This window comes from Anas platyrhynchos, chromosome 1, assembly GCF_047663525.1.
Source record: "Anas platyrhynchos isolate ZD024472 breed Pekin duck chromosome 1, IASCAAS_PekinDuck_T2T, whole genome shotgun sequence".
Lineage (NCBI taxonomy): Eukaryota > Metazoa > Chordata > Aves > Anseriformes > Anatidae > Anas > Anas platyrhynchos.
The window spans coordinates 1,652,292-1,668,246 of record NC_092587.1 but is presented as its reverse complement, the minus strand read 5'-3'; the positions used below and the strand labels follow the sequence as shown (position 1 = coordinate 1,668,246).

General features: G+C 50.6%; 2 protein-coding genes across 4 annotated transcripts; one reads left to right on the top strand and one right to left on the bottom strand.

Moving 5' to 3' along the window:
* Position 1: 1 nt before the first annotated feature.
* Positions 2–5,428, bottom strand: MEST (mesoderm specific transcript). 3 transcript variants are annotated; one of them, XM_027461531.3, is made up of 12 exons: positions 5,367–5,428; positions 3,838–3,992; positions 3,657–3,736; positions 3,476–3,553; positions 3,032–3,168; positions 2,735–2,793; positions 2,497–2,537; positions 2,343–2,413; positions 1,850–1,951; positions 1,207–1,283; positions 834–897; positions 2–435 (listed from the first exon to the last, which is right to left on the bottom strand). In XM_027461531.3, the coding sequence occupies exons 2-12, from the start codon at positions 3,989–3,991 to the stop codon at positions 318–320; spliced, it is 981 nt and encodes a 326-aa protein (XP_027317332.3). In that variant the 5' UTR covers position 3,992; positions 5,367–5,428; the 3' UTR covers positions 2–317. The 3 variants fall into 3 exon arrangements, with proteins under 3 accessions (XP_027317332.3, XP_071895546.1, XP_071895560.1); XM_072039445.1 differs by having other exon boundaries at positions 5,333–5,371; XM_072039459.1 differs by lacking the exon at positions 1,850–1,951 and having other exon boundaries at positions 171–435.
* Positions 5,429–5,586: 158 nt separating this feature from the next.
* CEP41 (centrosomal protein 41) lies at positions 5,587–15,185 on the top strand. The gene is made up of 11 exons (XM_027461521.3): positions 5,587–5,742; positions 6,114–6,177; positions 6,992–7,039; positions 10,271–10,332; positions 11,408–11,477; positions 11,875–12,010; positions 12,703–12,854; positions 13,164–13,231; positions 14,046–14,160; positions 14,322–14,537; positions 14,982–15,185. Exons 1-11 carry the CDS (start codon positions 5,710–5,712, stop codon positions 15,128–15,130), a joined length of 1,113 nt encoding a protein of 370 aa, XP_027317322.3. The 5' UTR covers positions 5,587–5,709; the 3' UTR covers positions 15,131–15,185.
* The last annotated feature ends 770 nt before the right edge of the window (positions 15,186–15,955 follow it).

The window sequence follows — 15,955 nt, the reverse complement described above, 5'->3', positions numbered from 1 at the left end:
TTAAAGCTATCAAAGATTGGGAAGGAAAAGGAGGAAGAAAGAGCTGGTGGTGATTTCCTTGGGAGGGGAGTTCTGCCACGCATTTCTCTCTGGCATTTCTCTCCTTACCAAGTCAGAGCTGTCAGCATCCTCTAACTCTTAGGCTGATTTTGTCCACGCCTCCCTGCAGGCTCATTTTTTTGGTGCTGCTCCAAGGATTTGTGTGCACGCAGCAGGTTGGCAGCCAAAGCAGCGCAAAGTATTGATCCGGGGATAAAAAATAATCATTTTTTTCCTGCCCCTGAAGCCTGACTCGTCACCAGAGAGCGAGGAGCAGCTCAGAAGGAGTCGATGAAGCTGAGATAGGCGTTGAGGAAGCCCGTTGGATCCTCCAGCTGCGGGTAGTGGCTGATGTGGTCATCCAGCACGGACACCGTGGACGCGGGAAGCACTTTTCTGGGGGAAGAACGCAGTGAGGGGTAAGCACAGCACCCACAGCGAGCTCCTGTGCAGTTGGGGTGCTGTCTGTGACGTGGTTTTAGCACAAAATAAAACCCCAAGATCTTATAACAGCTCCACCCGGCCTCTGGTCCACGTGCTTGGACTTTAATTCAGGTCCACAGGAGGAAAAAATCAACTCAGACAATAAATCTTAACTCTCTGATGTGATTTTCAAATGCGTGATTGCTGCGACTGAGAATTGGGACTTTGATGCCTAAAATTAGGGAAGGATTTCTAAGCTTCCCAACTGCCTGGCTGCGTGGGTTACAGGTGGGGAGAAAAACCAGCCCGGATGGAAAGGGAGACAAAAATCCCCCTCGAAATGAAACCCCAGCTGTGGGGTGGTGCCTTACTTGTACAGCTGGAGGAACTCCGGGTGCGGATTCACAGGGTCCAGGGGCCCGTAGATTAAATGCACTGCAAAAAAACGGCACAAACAGAAGTTTTATTGTCTGAGAACATCCCAAAACAGGGCTGGGGAGGATTGTTGGACTCAAAAACCCCAGGAGGGAGCTCGGGGAACTTCCAGCAGGGCCCCAAGCCCTCAGCAAACCAGAAGCCCCAAGAGCTTTTTTCCTCGAGCTTTTTTTTTTTCCTCGAGCTTTTTTCCTCGTTTTCATCCCGAGAGGCTCCCACAGGGACTGGAAGGAGCCAGCACCTGCAGGAAACGGGCCCAATTCCCCACATCCCCTCCCCAAAAACCCCAAAACACCAAATCCTACTCACGGGGGACAGAAGTGGCCTTCAGAGCCCCCACCCAGCGCTCTCTGTGCTTCTTCCTCTGGTTGATGTACTGCAAAATACTGACGGGAAGCCCGTCGTGATCATCTTAAACACCACCAGGTGCTGCCTCCCAGGAGCAGAAACAACCCAAATCACGGCATTTTGGGTTCTGGAGCTATTTGGGGGCCGGTGAGCCCTTGGGAGAGCCGGATTTTATTTATTTTTGGGGCCTTATTGCGTTTGGTGATTTGGCTGTGCCCCCGCAGCAGGAGGAGAGGAGTCTGCATGCTGAACAGGACGAAAAACAGCCCCACCAAAATCACACCACCAGCTTGGGGTCTTCCCAAAAACCCCAAAATTGTAGAGAGCCAGATTGAGCTCCGCTTGTCAACAAAACCCCAAAAATTCAAGCCGTGCCCCCAGATTTCTCCCCATCAGTTTCTTGTCCCTACCACACGACATCACCCCACCCCGTCCTGTTCCCAGCTGCTCCTCCATCACACCCCACATCTTTTTTTGGGTTTAAGCGACCCCAAAGCCCCCAAAAAGCACCTGGAGGCTCCGAGCACCCCATACCCAGCCCTTTAAGCCCCGAGGCGCGCTGCTGGGGCCGACCCCAAGATCTCCCACGGAAATCCCGGCTCACCTGTCAACCACGAGGTGGCCGTCGTTGGTCCTCACCGCCGCCCACATATCCCAATATTCGGCCTGCGAGGGCTGCGTGTAGGGTCCGAAAACGGCCCCAAGCCTGAAGAGGGTCCGGGGAACGAGGGCAGCGACCCCATTAACGCATGGCTCAGCAACCCTACACCGTGAATCCCTCGGGAGCCACAAATCATCCCCCAAAAGCACCCCAAAGGGGTCGTAATAGTTGGTGAAGGGATTTATTTGGTCGTGCGTCGTATGGGGAGTGGTTTAGGGTTTTTGTTGACCCCATAAGGTGGAGCACATGCGGGAGAGGAGGATTGTAGGGTGCGGAGGAAAGCCACGTGGTTATTAAATGTTCTGCCAACCCAACGGGAACAGCTCATGGGACCGAGGCCACTCAGATTTGGGGTAAATCTCTACTAGGACAGAGCCCGGGGATCCCTCCCTTTCCAAATTCCCCCAATTCCTGCCTTCCCAAACCCCAAACTCACCCTCTGGAGAAGAAGAAGAAATTCATCAGCCGCGTGATGATGGGCGCCAGGAGGCCCCCGTCCTTGAGGACCTGGGGCAGGGGGAGAAAGCGCTCAGCATCGGCCAGGGGGGCAAATCCTAAAACCCTAAAAGCATTTTTTCCACCCCACTCACCTTCTGGATGAGCCGGGGCCGGTGCGTTTCGGGGAAAATACCTGGAAATATTTCGGAAAGCAGAACCGTGAGGCCACATCCCCTCTCCTCCCCTTCAGCAATCCTTTTTATTAATTCCCCGTGGCGGAATTAATTAGGGAAGGAGGGCAGGCGCCTGACCCCACCCCGATGGGCTCCAAAACCCCAAATCATCCGGGTCACCTCTCTCCAAACGCTGCCACCCCAAAACCGAGCTCACCTCCGTTGGATAAGCAGAGGCTCTTGATCAGGATGCTCCCGGTTCGGTTGTGCTCGTACCTGGGGACAGCCCCACCCCGGCTCAATAGGAAAAATTTGGGGAGGGAATTTAAAAACCCCAAAAGCTGCGATGGGACGCACGGGATCCCCAAATCCCCCACCCGGGGCCGTGATTCGGGACGAAACCCAACGCCCCCCATCCCAGCCTTTTCGCTTTCAGCCATAAAAGCAGGAGGAGAGGGACTTGGCTTTTTGGGGACGCGGCACGGGGGGGGGATCCCTACGGGGTTTTTGGGACCTGTGGAGCAGCTCCTGGGCGACCGTGTCGCCGTAGTCGTGGGACACGAGGTTGATCCCATAGCGGTGGAGGCCGAGGTGGCGCAGCAACCCCTCAACGATGCTGGCTTGCTCGAAGATGGAATAGCGATGGGGTCGCTGCCGAGCAGAGCGGGGCCGTGAGGGCTTCAAAAAACCCCAAATCCTCCCAAAATAAAGCCCCCAGTGGAAGAGTTTGGGGTTTAGGGTAGGGATCTGCGAGCATTCGGGGCGTCCGGGGTTGGTAGAGCCCCAAAGGGACCCAGGAGTGCTTTGGAGGCACCCCAAAAAACAAGATTTGGGGACACGAGGAAGCTCCTCGCCCCCCCCCACCTTTAAAACATCCCGTTCTTTTTTTTAGGGTTCTTTTTTTAGGAAGGGATTTGGGATGTGAAGGGGAACGGGTTCCTCCCGCCCCGATACTCACGGGCTTGTCGCTGAAGCCGAACCCGACGAAATCCAGGGCGACCACCCGGTGAAAGCGCAGCGTCAGCCCCTCCCAGATCTGCAGGGAGGGGAAAAACACCCCCAAAAATTACGAAAACCCACAAATTTCGCCCCAAAAGTGCCGGGAAAGGAGGGATCCCACATCGCAGAGCCCTTTTTACCTTGTTCCAGTCGTAGCTGGAGGTGGGGAAGCCGTGCAGGAGGACGACCACGTCGGAGCTGCCCACGGCGCCGGCTGAATCTGGGGTGGGGGGCGACAAAAAAAACCCAAAAAAACAAAAAATGAGGTTTTCAGCCCCAATATCTCCCGTTTTTCCCCCAAAAAAAGGGGGTCGCGGGTACCTCTGTAGAAGATGCTGCGCTCCTGGTAGGTGAAGAAGGCCCCGGAGGAGCGCCAGGAGAGCAGCTCCGGGGACAGCCGGGGGGGCGGGAGGTGCAGGTATAGGGCCAGGAGGGGGACGCCGAGCAGCCCTACCCACACCCAGCGCCCCCTCATCCTGCGGGGGGGGCGGCGGGGAACTGTGGGATCGGCCCCACAGCACCCCAGGGCCCTGACCCTATAAGCCCCGTCCCCAAAAGCCCCATAACCCCCCCCCCGTGGGCTCAGAGCAGCCCCCTAGTCCGCCCCCATAGCCCCAACCCACCGTGGCCCCATAGCCACCCCATCCCCATAAGCCACCCCATAACCCAACAACCCCCCCTGTTGACCCCATAGCCCTCCCCACGTCCCCATAACCCTCCCCATGTCCCCATAGCCCTTCCCATGTCCCCACCCGTACCCCCCCATGTCCCTGTAACCCCCCAACCCCCAATACCCCCATAACAACCCCCCCATATCCTATTACCCCCATACCCCGCTCCATGTCCCCATAGCCCTTCCCATGTCCCTATAACACCCCCATCCCCATCAACCCCCCCAAATCCCAATACCCCCATACCCCTGATACCCCAATAACCCCCCATGTCCCCATAACCCCCCCATAACCCAAAACTCCCCATAGCCCCCCCATGCCCCCATTACCCCTATAATTACCCCTATAGCCCCCCCATTACCCTCATATCCCCCCATTTCCCCCCCGTCCCCATAAACCCCCCACACCCCCAAGAACCCCCCCATGCCCCTGATAACCCCATAACCCCCCAACGCCCCCATTACCTCCATAACCCCCCACTGCCCCCATTACCCCCCATGTCCCTGTTCCCATAACCCTCCCATGTCCCCATAACCCCCCCATGACCCCCATTACCCCCCATGATCCCATAACCCCCCCATGACCCCAAAACCCCCCATTACCTCCCCCATGACCCCATAACACCCCATTACCCCCATAACCCCCCCATGACCCCCATTACCCCCCATGACCCCCCCATGACCCCATAACCCCCCCATTACCCCCCAGGACCCCCCCATAAACCCCCCTGTCCCCATAACCCCCCCATTACCCCCACGCCCCCCCAACCTCGAAACCCCACCATGACCCCCATAACCTCTCCATTACCTCCCCCATGACCCCATAAAACCCCATTACCCCCATAACCCCCCCATTACCCCCCATGACCCCATAACCCCCCCATGACCCCATAACCCCCCCCATAACCCCCCCATGACCCCCTAACCCCCCCATAAAGCCCCCATGACCCCCTAACCCCCCCATGACCCCATAACCCCCCATTACCCCCATAACCCCCCCCATGACCCCATAACCCCCCCCATGACCCCATAACCTCCCCATAACCCCCCCATTACCCCATAGCCCCCCCATGACCCCATAACCCCCCCATGACCCCATAACCCCCCCCCATAGCCCCCCCCATGACCCCATAACCCCCCCATTACCCCCAGGCCCCCCCCAGCCCCAGCGCGGCCCCACCTGGAGGCCGGAGGCAGCCCAAGCCCCGCCCCCTTCAGCCCCCGCCCCCTTTCAAAGCCCCGCCCCCTTCAAGCCCCGCCCCCCTTCAAGCCCCGCCCACCACCAAGCCCCGCCCACCGCCTCCAGGCCCCGCCCACCGCCTCCAGGGGGCGTGGCCTCCCCCCAGCCTCGGCGTCTTCCCCCCCCCCCGTTGCCTGGCAACGATTGAGCGGCGTCAGGGCCCGAACGGCGGCGTCCGATTGGCCGCGGTTGGGGCGGGCGGCCAATCGCGGCGGGGGTTGTTGCGGGGTCGGGTTTGGGCGGGAGGGTGAGGCAGAGGAGAGGAGTCGGCGGCGGCGGCAAGATGTCGGGCAGGAGGAGCGGCGGGCAGCCTGAGGTGGGGGCGGGCCGGGGCCTTCCTCCCCTCCTCATCCTCCTCCCGTGAGGCGAGGGGACCTCGGCTGGGGCTCGTTGGGGAGGGTTCGGGGGGAGCGGGGCCGGGTTTGGGGGTAGAAATGCGATTTTTGGGGCTGTGGCGGCCCCCGGGGCCTGCAGGCGCTGTGGTGAGGGGCTGGGGGCTCGGGGCTGGCCTTGCCTGGGGCGGTGGCCGCAGTCTCGTCCCCCCCGCTGTCTTTTGGAGCTCTTAAAATGGTCTCGGAGCTCCTAAAATTGCCTTTTCTGCCGGTTTTTTGAAGGCTCTCAGCCTTCCAAGGGGATGCGTGGCTGGGCATTGACACCCCCGTCTCTTTTTTTTCCCTTTTAAACCAGTATTTAAGCAGGCGCATCCCTCAGAACCCCAAGTACCAGCACATAAAAACCCGCCTCGATACCGGTAAGTGGAACTGGGGGGGTAAAAACACTGGGTACAGGTATAAGAGAGCACAAATGGATACACTGCCTGGGGTGTTTTGCCCCAAACTTGCCATGTTTTGCCCCAAACTGGCCGTGTTTTGCCCCAAACTGGCCATGTTTTGCCCCACGCAGTCGGTTCAGAACTCTCGTTGCCATTGTTGTGTCTTCCCTTATTATTTACATCAGGTTCTGCTGTGAAGGTTTCTGTATGCGAGCTTTTCTTGCCTTAACTAATAACTTAACAAAGGGATAAATCAAAATAATTACTTGGAGGGTTTGTGCTGAACTTTTTTTCACTGTAGAAGTGATCAAATTTTACCCAATTTGCCTATAGTACCTGAAGAGTTGTTAGGAAAGGGGCTGCATGGCCACGTTTGCACTCAAAACAATGTGTTAAGAGGCAGGATTTGGGTACCAAGGTCCTGATTTTGGTTCCCTCAGACTCAGGATGGTAACTTCAGACTCTGTTAAGATACAGAGGCTTAGGTAGTGGCCGGGGCTTTGACCTACAGAGCACCGTGTGCCCCCAGAGACAGTGGGGGCACTTCCTAGTGAGGTGGCTGATGCCCCACGGCTTTTGGTGTTGGAGAGGCATTTGGGTCATGCCCTCGTTAATATGATTTCAATTTTCAATTAGTCCCAAAGTGGTCGGGCCATTTTACGTGATGATCGCTGTGGGTCCCTCTCAACTGAACTGTTTTATTCTTGTGTGGTCCCTTCCTTCAAAATCAAAATGCTGAAGCCTTTGTAGCTTAAGAAATCCACTAATAAATTTTAACTGATGCTTGTTACAGGGTGCAGCTTAACGAAATACATTGAGAAGTTGGAGGAGATCAAAAGAAGTGAGTATCTCGAGTATCTTTTTTCTCTCTCCTGGTAGGACATTACAGATTTAACTTAAGGTAGGAGACAGGCAGGTGTGAGAGGTCTCTTTTTCATATAATTTTAGCACACTTAGTCAGAATATTACAAAACAGGAGCTAGACAAGCTCCTTCCTGTATTCCTCATCAGTTTTTTACCAGCACCACCAAGGTTTTGAAGGCTTTGGGTTATTTGGGCTATTGAAAACCCAGCTGACTTCTGTTTGTGGCTGTATTCCTCCTGAAAATAAGCTTTGAAAAATGTTTCGCTGCTTTATTTTCAGCTATTGTCAGGGTTATTTTCACACGGAGAGCCAGAAAGCTCTTGAACCCACAGGGCGCGTTTATTGAGGTGAAAGAAAACACCTCGTAATTAACAGGGATTAATTAGGATTTTTGAATGCTCGCTTTCAGTTCCTCGACCCGCTTACTGTGCTCCTAAAAACGGGGCTGGGGTTGAAAGGGAGGTCACAGGGTGTGTTCGTGCCGGGCTTCCTGCAGAATGGCCCTTTTGTTGCTGCTTGCTTCTGGGAAAGTCAGCAGAGAAATGCCCTCCTTTTTCCAAAACCTGGCTAAAGTTTCAGCCCCCAACGCCGGCTCGCCGTCGCTCTCTATCTGCCCTGGAAATCTTGTTGTGTTGCCTGTTGGTTTGAAATCTCCGCCGCGAATCTGATCTCATCTCGTGCAGGAGATCTCTTGTTTCAGCGGGGTTTTGGAGCCCGGCAGAAGCTTTCTCATTACCGTGGCGCTGAATGGGCACCTTGTGTTCCCAGGCAATTTAGAAACTCCCCTCCCTTGATTTCTCATGGGTAGATGACACCGTTTGGCCTCAGGTTTGGGTACCCAGCACAGTCAGCTCTCTGTTCCTTGGGTAACGTGAGAGAGGGGCTTTATACCGTGAGCCTGCCGTGGAATCAAAAATAAAGCAGCTGGAACCCCGATTATTCGTCCTTTGGAGGGCTGGCTTGAGAGGCACCAAGTCTCTTCCCTTTCTCTGGCGTTGCTGAAGCACGGAGAAGAACTTCTCTGAATATACACCAGAGTAATCGTGGCTTGAGACCCGTTTTCTGGAGCAAAATGTCAGAGAACCCAAATGGACTTCCCAGGACAGCACCAGGTACCTGCTCTTGCTTGGAAGTAGCAGCTCCAGGCATTTAAAGAGGTTTGCTCCAGGTCAGGTTTAGGAATAGCAGCTTTTTTTCCGTGTTTCCATCTATTTTTCCCTCTAAATTAAAATAATTTCTTGCCCTCCACAAGGCTCAAGCTCTTTTTGCCTGTGGATGGGGATTTTGAATCATTTGGTCGTGGGCTACGTGTGGGTTTTGTGTTGGGCAGCTGAAATAACGATTGATTCCGAGCTACAGAGGGAGTTTCTAACAACCTGAGCTTCAGGCTTGAGAATAGTCAGCTTTTCAAGGACCACGAGGATCATTTTGAAGCTATTTGATGTTCTGAAACCTCGTTTTGTCCTTCAGATGTGGTTTGAAATGGACAGCACACGCTGGCTTAGTTTGGATGGGCACTGATTTTGCTCAGACAAATTTAGTGGCACATTCAGTTCTTCGTGGCCTAACAATCATATAGGGCAGGATGTTGAATTTGGGAACTCTCCTTGCTCTGAATGCTGGAAATTAATTGTTTTGCTTCTGAAGAAACCGTATTTAAGAGATGGGAATTAAAAAACTAGAGGGAAAAGCTCACAATATCTTAGTGCCTCTTGACTGTGTGCAGGGAGAATCCTCTCCGAGCAGAATTTCTTTCAGGCTGCTCCCTGCCCCTTGTACCAGGAAGAGATTCCAGCCTCCAGCATCCACTTGGCTTCTTTTCTATAAATATCTCATCTTGAGGGGTTCCCTGAGCCAATTTTGGGGCTGCTGCTTGTGTGGCGATTACAGGGGTATGGAATGGAGCCTCTCTCCCTTCCCCATATTTTCCCTTGGTTAAGCTGTGGAGCGTTCAGCAGATGGCAAGGTTTAGAGCTGCTTAACTGGCTGGATTTGGTAAGTTCCTGGGCTGCGTTATCAGCCCTCTTAGCTGAACAGCTGGGGAGAGAGCAGTTGGGAATATCCTCCAGCAGGTATTTAAGATATTAGGAAAACGCAAAGGATTTTTCTTATTTAAAATATAAAAACGTGGGAGTTGAGGGCTGGAGCCCGGTAAGCGAGGAGGTGAAAAAGGAGGAGCAATTTTGTGGGTTTTAGGGAGCTTAGGGTGACTGGAGCTTGGCTTTTTGGGGTTAAAGAGCTTCACGCAGAGCTTTGTTACAGCCACCATGCCTGGGACTGAAGGAATCTTGTTCATCTTCTTTGCCTTTCCTTGCCAGTACAGGACAGGTTTTTATTTTTATTCTTTTTCCTTCATACCCTCCCCGATGTCTTCTTTTTAGCTGTAAACTTCCCAAGGGATGGGCCTTCCATTATCTCCCTGGGGAGGCTCTTTCATATCAAGATGTTCCTACTGATACTTGCCTTAGCTTCCCTCTCCTACTGCACACACCCTCTTGCTTCAAACCTGAAGGCTCCTCTCCTCCTGGTTCTTACACATCTCGAGTATCTCAGTGCTTCCATCCTTGTCATCGCTTCTTTAGCACCCTTAATCCCTGCCAGTTGCTCCAACAGCCCGCTTGGTTTTCAGGCTTAAGAAGACAAAGACACTTCCGTAGAAATGTGTGTTAAAAAATCATAGGAATTGAAATTTGATTGGCAGGTAAAACAAGAAAACCTGGACCATTTTTATCAGTAAGATTAAATATACGTGTATAATACTTGAGCTTAGTAGTTTAAAAAGCTGAGGCTGAGGTATACCCACACTGATTCTGCCAAAATGCATACAATTAAAAATGCAGGTAAATTAAGTCCTTTTATATAAGAATTTGCAGTCATAGTGGGCTTCAAAGAACGACGGGGGGTAAATTCATGAAGCTGACTTCTGAGAACAGAAAGCCCAAACTAAGAGGTGTAAAACTAGAATGTAAAAGCAACTAAATCTGTCTTCTGTGTTTTAATGGTACCTGGACACAATCTCTCTCTGTTAGGAGTTTTCATTAGGCCTTTAGGTTTGCTGCTCTGATCCTTCGGAGCAAGCTTACTGCCCTGAAATCTTACACATTAAGAGCCTACAAAAATAGCTGAGACCAAGCCTGTCACCTGGCATCTGCAAAAGCTGAGAATTGCTTCAAAATGTTCATTGTTCTCTTTGTTTTGTTTTTCAAGATTACAGATACAAGAAGGATGAGCTGTTTAAAAGATTGAAAGTGACGACTTTTGCCCAGCTGGTATGTATAGCTCTTCTCCCCGACTGCTGAAAGCTCCCTCTTGTGAACAGCGTGCTTGCTTTGCTTAATGCCTTCTGTGTAGTTATGTAGGATTTTACAATCTATAATTCTTTTGTAATTGGATTTTCCTGCTCCTTCGTATTTTCCTGCACAGGCCAAAGTTTTCAGAGCAGTCGAACTCCTGCAATGGCAAATTGAAGGCTGCAATAACTCTGGTTTTGAAATTTGTTCCCTGTTTATTTGTTTTCTTGTTTGCTTTTTTTTTTTTTTCCATTCACTTAAGAGGATCTTCAAGCCTCTTACAGAAGAAAAGGACCACATAAAGTAGTATTCAAATCTGATTTCATTGAGCTTTGGGTCAAGTAGCCCCAGCCTGAAACCCTCCCTAACTGCAGCTGTAACTGCAGAATATGGAAGGTTGAGGCTTCAAAGCTTTCTGTATAGCTTTTAATTAATGAATCAACATATTAAATTGAAAAATCTGATCAGCAAATAGAGCCAAGTGTTTCTTATGTTGGTATAAGAAAAAGACAAGCTTTCTTCTAAGGAGTAAAGGGAAAAGGGAAGGCTAAGCTTGCAAATACTGAAGGAGCAGACTTCTGCTGGATTAGATCTTCAGTTACACTGGATTGTCACAACCAAAACTGACTCCCACTGTTGGGATGAACTGATTTGTTATGGGAGTGTTGTAGGTGGCCACTTATACCAGCTGTTTGAGGTTTTCTCCAGGATATATATTCTGAGCTGTTTCAGTTGGTGTAAGCAACTGAACTTTGTAAATGTCAGAAAACATCTGACACATCTGATATCACCAGCACGGCCTAGCTGGCTGTTCTGTGCCCTAAGGTTTTGTTGTTTCTTTTTGGTACAACTTCCATTTAATAAAAAAAAGGCAGACCTGCAGTGCAGACCTCAAATACCCGACTGTGTTTGACCTTGAAGTCCGGTAGCAGGTACGCTGAGTTAAAGGCGTTTTGGCTGGAGGATTATTTTTCCTTAAGATGATCCCTGTTGTCTTTCAGTGACACCAGTGTGTGCGTATCGAGGCATTGTTGCTTGCTTTTGTTTGCTGCAGGTCATCCAGGTTGCTTCTCTATCTGATGAAACCTTAGGAGTGACGAATGAGGAGATCCACAAGCTGGAAGGTAACAACATTTATTTTGAGCACAAAGAGAGAGAGCTGTAGATCACTGTCATGTGCTGAACTGTGCCCTGACAGACATAGTTACTCAGCAAGTCTTTTAATCAAGGAGAAAAATGGCATCATCTGTGGCCTGCAGCTGTTTGCAGGCTTGCAAATAGGAAAGACCTCATGCTGCGTGGTTTACATTTCTATTGAATGCTTAAAAGTGAGATCTTGAGCTCTTAAAAATCGTATGGTTCTTTATTTTTTCCTATGGGGCTCTCAGTAAGTCATTTTAAGAAGAGGATGAAGATAAGGCCGTCTTTGAGACGCACTTTGAGACTAAAAATAGAAACCAGGCTTAAAACCTGTTTGTTTCCTGCAGCATTTTAACTCTTGGTGCCACGTTCTCTTCCCAGATGGTTCTTCTGATGCAGATGCTGAACTCACGGCAGGGACAAATGGGAAAGGAAGCCCCAGTGGGACACCACCCAGTCCAGTCCTGTTCATAAACAGCACAGGAGCTGGGGAATCGTACCGGTCCACGCTGCAGAGGTACCTGATGATAATGTTAACACAACTCTGTCTTGGCAGATGACTGGTTTTACCCCACTGGTTATTTTAAATTGCTATTAGTGGCTTTATATTGTTTGTTTTTTTTCTCATTAAAGCCTGTTTTTGCAAGTCTGAGGATGGAATTAAGATAGAGAGTTAGCAGATTTTCCTATCTGAGTCTGTTTTGAGGTTGTAACCCAACGCTGTTGCCACTTGATCATCTGAATGGCTGACAAAGAAATGTGTTTGTGGGATTCAGTCCAGTTCCCTGGGCTCAAGGAGTTATAAACTGTTATAAACCCAGTAACGTCTTCCCAATCAATCTTAATGCATTGTCCCGAGACTTAGAAAAAGAATTTCCAAACCCAACACATCACTCGTCAAGGAAGAATTTTTCTCCCTCACCTCAAAGAATGTTCCCTAGTCACTTAGGGTGCTGAGTAAAACACCTGGACTTGACTGAATTGGTGATACAGTGACACTGTACTGTTTATTCTTACACAAATAAAAATGAAGTCAGTCTCTTACAATGTACTGGCAAGCCCAAAATAGATTCTCTCCATTTTTATGTGGTGTCGTGCTCTATTGGAACATAAACAGGCTATAAGAGAAGTTAATCAAAAAATACTTTGGTTAAAAGGTACAGAAGTGTTCAGAGGGAGGCTTGCAGCATAACGCCTTTCCTTTTGCAGCGTGATAAGTGGTGTTGGCGAGCTGGATATAGAAAAGGACACTCCAAAGAAAGAGGACGCTGAGGCTAAAGACCTGCCTTACCCCGACTGCCCCTTCCTGCTTCTGGACGTGCGAGACCGAGATGCTTATGACCAATGTCACATTGTTGGAGGTGAGGAGATGGAGTTCCACCACAGCTTGCGTGAGCTGGGGTCACACAGCTCTGCATGTTGTGCTGGCAGGCCAGACTTCAAATTTTCCCCCTGAGGAGGACATCCCTTGGCTGCAGAACCTCTCTGCACTCATCCAGCACACCCATCCCTCATGGAAAAGGATGAGGGCACCAAGCTGCTTTTAATCCCTTAGTCAGCAGGTTTCCAAATCTGTTGTTCTCTTACAGGCCCGTGTCAGTTTTATTCCGGAATGTGAGGGTTATTGTTCAGCAACTGTATGATTTTTTTCTTTTTTTCTTCCTCTGCAGCTTATTCATATCCTATCGCAACACTATCTAGAACCATGAACCCGTATACAAACAGTATTTTGGAATATGTATCCTTTACTTATAAAGTGCTGGAATCAAACAGAAAAATAAGAATAAAACTGGGGGGGGGGTGTTGGCAAAGGCTTTCAAAAACAGCTGCAGCTCTAGCAGTTGCTGTGACCAGGACAGAGTTTAACCATGAAGATCCTGGGATTCCAAGGAGAGTAGGAGGGGAGGTTCTTTCTCTTAGCTGTGGTTACCTGGGGGGCTCTGCCGCAGCCAGCAGGTGCTGGATTTGAGTTCCTCAGAGCTCGAATGCCTCTTGGTGCCAGTGGGAGCTGCCTGAATTTTTTGGCACTTTGTGAGCTTTGCTCTGGCTGCTGGAAGGCAATTCTGTGCCATTTGCCTGTTCCAGGCTGTTGCTGGAGTGCTGAGCTTCTTGAGGGAGGCACTGATCAAATCCTTTGGCTTCCTCTCGGTACCTTGATAGGGATTGGCTTTTCTCTGGAGGGCACAAAGAGGATTATTAGCTGGGATTAGGCTGAGAACTTCCCAAATTGGAAGCTTGCGAGGGCTGCAGGGGAGATTTTCAACAAATTGCCTCTTGCTGTTGCCTGTTACTAACCAGTCTTCAAATCAGCACTGAAACATGTCCACAGGGCTGCACTGCAGTGGGGATCAGGCTGTGTCCTTCCAGCGTCTGGCAAGCTTCAGCTACTGGAGAATCTTTTTTTAAAGCACAGGTGAAGGGAATGCATTCCTGCCTGGTACTTGCAAATCAAAAAGGGAGTCTCTCTGCCTCCATCCCTGCTTGTTTCTCTCTTCTTTTTTTGATGGTCACCCTGAGTTTACAAACGAATCCTTAGCTCTACTGCCTCTCAGAAAAATGCCCATGGAAAAATCATAATTTTGTATGACGACGACGAGAGGCTGGCCAGCCAGGCTGCCACAACCATGTGTGAGAGGGGCTTTGAGAACTTGTTCATGTTATCTGGAGGTAAGGGGCAACGGGCACAGGGCACTGTGGGATGAAAGCAAGGGTTTTGTGAGCTGGAGGGTGGGAATGGATGGATGGTCACCCATTGCTGGTAAAATCCCAAATCTCTGATCCCACCTTAGCTGGTGGTCACCGCTGATAAGCGATCTGTCCGTCTGCAGGCCTGAAAGTCCTTGCACAGAAAATCCCAGAAGGACTCGTCACCGGCTCGCTCCCCCCATCCTGCCAGGGGGCAGCTCCCCCTGGATCCGCCCGAAAAAAGGCTGCTCCCAAAGCGCCACCCACACGTGCCGAGAATAAATGGAGATTTACTGCAGAAGATCTACAAAAGATTAAGTACTACCTAGAAGAGGAGCAGATTCCTTCGGATACTGCCAGTAAGACTCCAGGATGAATGCTAGGATAAATCCTGTAGCCCTTGAGCCTGCCCTGCAGCAGTTCCCTGCTTTGCCAAATTCTTTCCGTGAGGCAGCTGGGAGAAGAAGAGGTTTTTTTCTCCAAACTGAGAAAGAACTACACTGTGCTGATCCCAAAACTAAATTTTTTATAGCATTATGACAAAATCCTGGTTCTGTGAGGCAGGCAGGCTCCATACAGCCTTTAGGTTTTCCTGACCATTAGTAGGTTTGGCAAGCTCTTAGCCCTTCTGTTCCTGCACAGCTAGATTGAGACTGCCCCAAAATCTGAATTTTTGAAAGGTTTGTGTGTTTAGGGTAAGAGCTGGACAGCCAGCGAGGGGCAGCAAATCATCTTATGTTGCTGTGCTCCATCACACACACATTTTCACCTGGATTTCTGATTTTTATTTTTTTTTTCCCCAGGCCGTCTTAGCCGTGGCTCTTCAGGGCGCGATTCCAAGGCAACGACCGTGAGGAGCAACCCCAGCCTCCCCACCACTGCTGCCAATGTGGGGTCTCTCACCACCCGCTCGTTCAGCAGGAGCAGCCTCCAGAACAGGCCATGGAAATAAGCAGCGGCGTCTCCTTGCACTGAATAAACGAATGTCCAGGTTCTGGGAACCCTGAGCAGTGCAGCCCGTTTGTCGTTTTAGGAATCCACGGGGGAAAAGCAGCGGTGGTTTATAAAAGGCAGCTTGGGTAAGGCAGGAGGAGAGCTGGAGGGGTTGAGGTTTTACAGAAGCAGCGACAGCATCGCGTTGGCAAGGCTGGCCTGTAAGTGCAGTGGCAGGATAGGACTGGAATAACTGATTTTGTAGGGGAGGGAAATAAAACCGGTAGCAAAGCCTGCGACCAGCAGGAACGGTGCTGTGAAACTTGTAGTTCAGGCTAAAAAAATTTGTGTCTGTAACAAACGCTCCCTCTGTGCCGTGCCCAGAACTGCAGCTTGTGCTAACAGCAGAACACGTGGAGGTCAGTGGGCCAGGAAAGCATCTGTGAGCAAAAACCTCGGTGTTTTTTTTTTAGCAGAGATGCAAATTGCCAAAATAATGGAGAAAGGATTCCGTGACTTCTTTTTTAAAAAAATGTTTATGAACAGAAGTATTTGTAATAAAGCTGGTTTTGGAAATAATGCCCAGCATGGCACAGTAACGTGATGGTTGTCTTGACTCGTGGGCAATTTGTGAAGTAGTTCTGTATTTTTGAAAGTGAGTCGGAAAGGAAAACAACTGATTCTTCTCCCTTATTGTCAGTCGTTTTGACTTCTAACTGTGCTTTTTCTGCTTTGTTCTGCTGTGGTTATGAGAATGCTCCTGTGCTGTGTTTGGGGCTCTGAATATAGATGAGAGGGTAAGGCTGTGAGCTGAGCAGGGTTTTAGCTGCCTCTTAGAGCAGGA

Bases quoted from the DNA above. Each gene is read 5' to 3' on its own strand.
- MEST (XM_027461531.3), bottom strand. From the start codon at position 3,991: ATGAGGGGGCGCTGGGTGTGGGTAGGGCTGCTCGGCGTCCCCCTCCTG. The intron at 2,794-3,031 runs GTCCCAAAAACC...GGCTGTCCCCAG, and splicing joins GCCCAGGAGCTGCTCCACAG to GTACGAGCACAACCGAACCG. The intron at 1,284-1,849 runs GTGAGCCGGGAT...GCTTCCCGTCAG, and splicing joins GGCCACCTCGTGGTTGACAG to TATTTTGCAGTACATCAACC.
- CEP41 (XM_027461521.3), top strand. From the start codon at position 5,710: ATGTCGGGCAGGAGGAGCGGCGGGCAGCCTGAG. The intron at 5,743-6,113 runs GTGGGGGCGGGC...CTTTTAAACCAG, and splicing joins GGAGCGGCGGGCAGCCTGAG to TATTTAAGCAGGCGCATCCC. The intron at 14,538-14,981 runs GTAAGACTCCAG...TTTTTTCCCCAG, and splicing joins GATTCCTTCGGATACTGCCA to GCCGTCTTAGCCGTGGCTCT.